The sequence below is a fragment of the Helianthus annuus genome, chromosome 14 (assembly GCF_002127325.2).
Source record: "Helianthus annuus cultivar XRQ/B chromosome 14, HanXRQr2.0-SUNRISE, whole genome shotgun sequence".
NCBI lineage: Eukaryota > Viridiplantae > Streptophyta > Magnoliopsida > Asterales > Asteraceae > Helianthus > Helianthus annuus.
Window position 1 is genome coordinate 34,059,756 of NC_035446.2, and position 4,361 is coordinate 34,064,116.

At 42.4% G+C, this 4,361-nt stretch overlaps 1 protein-coding gene across 1 annotated transcript; it reads right to left on the reverse strand.

Moving 5' to 3' along the window:
* Positions 1–2,312: 2,312 nt before the first annotated feature.
* LOC118486466 (secreted RxLR effector protein 161-like) lies at positions 2,313–3,106 on the reverse strand. Its single transcript, XM_035982940.1, has one exon. The coding sequence runs from the start codon at positions 3,102–3,104 to the stop codon at positions 2,313–2,315; it is 792 nt and encodes a 263-aa protein (XP_035838833.1). The 5' UTR covers positions 3,105–3,106.
* Positions 3,107–4,361: the final 1,255 nt, after the last annotated feature.

Sequence of the window (4,361 nt, forward strand, 5' to 3'; positions counted from 1 at the left end):
TTGTACCATCATACAGCTTCATAGTAGGGATATGGAATCTTTTAGGTATCTCAGCATCACAAATTGGTGGTGCAAAACAAGATACCTTATGGCTTCCATCTGCAATCTCCGGGATAGGTTTGACTACCCCTGGAACACTTGATATCATATCCTTCAGTTTTTGTAGTTATCTGGCCATAGCATGATTGATACCTGTATCCTGCATGAATCCATGGTTAGTGGTAAGAGAATTATTAAAAGTGTTACCTCCCATCGGGTTCAAGTTAGGAACATTGGATGTGAATCCATATTGCTGGGATTCTGGGATGATGGATGGACCTGTGGAAGCGATGGTCTGCATTGGAATAAAATCTCCTTGATGGACATCTGGACTTCCTGTTTGCAAATTCTTCAAGGATCCTGGTATCTGGAGGGATCCCTGAACCTGGGATGATCCTTGAACCTGGGATAATCCTGGAACGAAGGAGGATCCTGAGTTCATGAAGGATCCCATATGCTGAGTATAGGATCCTGCCGGTTGGAAATATGATCCTGATGCCTGAGTCACTATTGCTGAGCTGAGGTGCAATCCTTTTGGTCCTCCTATATGTTGAATGCCTGGGACCTCTTGAAGGATATCCGTGGTATATATTTTAGTTTTATTTTATGAACCCGGTTCATATTAAATATGTGTTTATTTTGTCACAAGGATTTAGTCAAAACATTTTTGACAAAAGAGTGCATCTAGAAATAGGTTATTCAAAATAAACTTTAACTAGTTAAAAAAAAATATATACACATTTTGGCAACGGAAGCGAATGTAACAAAATTAACATAAACACTTTTATACCAAGGATTACCCGTAATGGAACAAGGTCACCAACATGCAAACACGAAATAGAACATCAACCATAGGGGGTTTAGATATACCTTCGGTTAGTAAATAACCGGTTGAGACACCGAGGTTCAACGATCGAATGCTAGTTACACGAGCGAGAGATACGCGAATATGAGCCGGGTCTCGGCGGTGGTGGCCGGCGGCGGGCGGCGGCGACCGGCGGAGAGCGGCGGCGGCGGGCGGTGGTGACCGGTTTGGGTGTGTGAGTTGAGAGAGGTTTTTAATCTTCTCTTGCATCTTCCACCAAATACAAGACCCACTTATATAGAACCTGGACATTCATGTATGTTAGCCAAGTGTCAATCATGCAAAATTGCATGTAATTCTATTGGCCAAAAAGGGTGGCAAAGTTGCATGTATTTCTATTGGCCAAAAAGGGTGGCAAGTGACAAGTGGCGGTGGGTGAGAATACCCGTGTCACCCGGCCCATGTACCCGTCTCTCCGTTCAATACCCGCGTATCGTTCGTAATTACCAGTTATTAGTTAAGTGGATTTTTAGTTTGTTGACCACGGTGTAACTCTTACGGGTCAAGACCCGGTCGGCAGCGTTGACTTATCGAACCAGACATAAATATCCAACAGCTCCCACTTGGACGGTCTCTGATAAGATCTCAACGCAGACAGCCAGCGGTGCTCTAGCTACACATGGCTGCCCCCAACAGGTCATGACACTTTAAAGTCACTAACCAAGGTATCTTCCCTTTAGCAATGGCTTGCTACTTGAAGACAATAGACTTATGGCAATCGTTGTCATCTATCCCTTCTGTAAAAGACATCAATTGAACAATGAGACATGGATCAGATTCAATCTCATATGGCGTTCAATCATTATCGTTCTCGTTCAAGAATCAAAGTGGTCCAATCAAACACACAGTAAGTTTGGGTAAGGCCTTACACTTCACCAGTTTGAATCAACGAGGGCGCCCAGATGTCTAACTGTTACATATAATGTAAGAGTACAGAATCCCATCTTGACTACATACAACGCCCACTGAACTTCAGAACCACTCCCAACCAATGCCTTTATGACTGGCAGTTACGCGACAGCGATTGACACTGATCAAAGAATAGTCTTTAGTAAACGGAAGTTCTAGTATGTATCTCAGGTCAGAGGATACTAAATGAGTATGCCCAAATCAAAACATCTTATGACTAAGATCCATGAAGATGATTTGATGCGAGTTACATCCAGCATCATTGATAATGAAGCCTGTGAATTTGGAAGTCAATTCCTTGAGTCCAAAATCAGAATAGTATTAATTCAGAGTCGTTCCCACGAGTCTGACCGACTACGGATAATTTAGAATACAAGATTCACGGATTAAACGTATCAAAATCGAACACAGTTGTAGGATTCAAGAATTGCATTTAACTAGTAAATCAAAATGAATACAGGAATACAACTGTTTGATGTTCGTACATCCAAATACTAAATCAAAACATTTCACTAGCGAATCTAAGCCCAATAGCATCCATATGACGGTCATGTTTCTCTTGAGTCATTGGCTTAGTAAATGGGTCAGCTAAGTTTTGATCTGTGTCAATTTTGCTTATAACGATGTCTCCACGTTCCACAATCTCACGTATGTAGTGAAATTTTCTCAAAATGTGCTTGGCTTTGTGATGTGATCTAGGCTCCTTGGCTTGAGCAATAGCACCTGTGTTATCACAAAATATCTGGATGGGTTTCATGATACTTGGAACCATATCGAGATCGGTTATGAACTTCTTCATCCAAGCAGCTTCCTTTGCGGCATCTGATGCGGCAATGTACTCAGATTCCGTGGTAGAATCAGCTACAACACTCTGCTTGGAGCTTTTCCATGAGACAGCTCCTCCGTTGAGAGTGAACACGAAACCCGTTTGTGAGCGAGAGGTATCTCGATCAGTTTGAAAACTAGCATCAGTGTAACATTTTACAGTGAGCTCCTCATTGACTCCTCCAAATATCAAGAACATATCTTTTGTCCTTCTCAAGTACTTAAGGATGTTCTTAACTGCAGTCCAGTGGGCAACCCCAGGGTTCTGCTGGTAACGGCTGGTCATGCTCAAAGCATACGAGACGTCTGGTCGAGTACATACCATAGCATACATGATAGAACCAATCGCTGAAGCATATGGAACTCCTTCCATTTGCTTTATCTCTCGGTCCTCAGAGGGAGCTTGCGATTTGTCCAAAACGGTTCCTTTAGTCATTGGAACACCTCCTTTCTTGGAGTTTTCCATCTTGAAGCGTTTCATTACTTGATCTATGTATGTGCTCTGAGTTAGCCCAAGAAGTCGCTTAGATCTATTCCTATAGATCTTGATTCCTAGAATGTAAGCAGCTTCTCCAAGATCCTTCATTGCAAAACAAGATCCCAACCAATGTTTAATTTCCTTAAGCATGGGGATGTTGTTTCCAATGATCAATATATCATCCACATACAAGATGAGAAATGATATAGCACTCCCACTATCCTTTCTGTAAACACAAGGTTCATCTTCGTTCTTGACAAAGCCAAACTCTTTGACTTTCTGGTCAAAACGAAGATTCCAGCTCCGAGATGCTTGCTTGAGTCCATAAATGGACTTGTTTAGCTTGCATACCCTATTAGGATATTTTGGATCGTTAAAACCGTCAGGTTGAACCATATAAACATCTTCGGAAAGATGTCCATTAAGAAAGGCGGTCTTAACATCCATTTGCCAAATTTCGTAATCATAGTACGCAGCTATGGCAAGTAATATCCTGATCGATTTGATCATAGCAACGGGTGAGAAGGTTTCATCATAGTCAATACCTTGAGTTTGAGTGAAACCTTTCGCTACTAGCCGTGCTTTATAGGTTTGTATATTTCCATGCATGTCAGTTTTTCTCTTGAAAACCCATTTGCTCCCTACTGCCCGAGATTCGGGGGGTAGCTCAACCAAGTCCCAGACTTGATTGTCACGCATGGATTGCATCTCGGCTTTCATGGCCTGTAGCCATTTCGCAGAATCTGGATTAGAAATAGCAGATTTGTAACTAGTAGGCTCGTCATCAGACTCGGCTACTGTCAGGACTTCAGAACCCTCAACATGCCAAAGGTATCTATCGGGTTCTTTACGAGTCCTGATGCTCCTGCGAAGGCTTGTGTTCGGGTCCGATTCGGTATCAACCATTTGTTGTGGTTCAGACGTTCCGACCTCGTCAACGGTTGCTTGTAGTCCTTGGACTTCTTCAAGATCTACTAAGTTACTTCCAGTTCCTCGACTAAGAAGTTCATCTTCAAGGAACCTTTTAGCCTTCCTTTTGATGGAAATCGTATTTGCATCAGGATGGTAGAAGTAATAACCACATTGGTTATAGTATCCGACGAAAACAACCTTTTCGCCTCGAGGGTCGAGCTTGTCATCAGAGTCACTTGTGATGTAAGCATCACACCCCCATACTTTTAGGTAACTCAAATTCGGCTTATGCCCATGCCATATCTCATATGGAGTTTTGTTTAACTTTTTGGT

Excerpts from the sequence above, each read along its gene's own strand:
- LOC118486466 (XM_035982940.1), bottom strand. The coding sequence starts at position 3,104 with ATGGAAAACTCCAAGAAAGGAGGTGTTCCAATGACTAAAGGAACCGTT.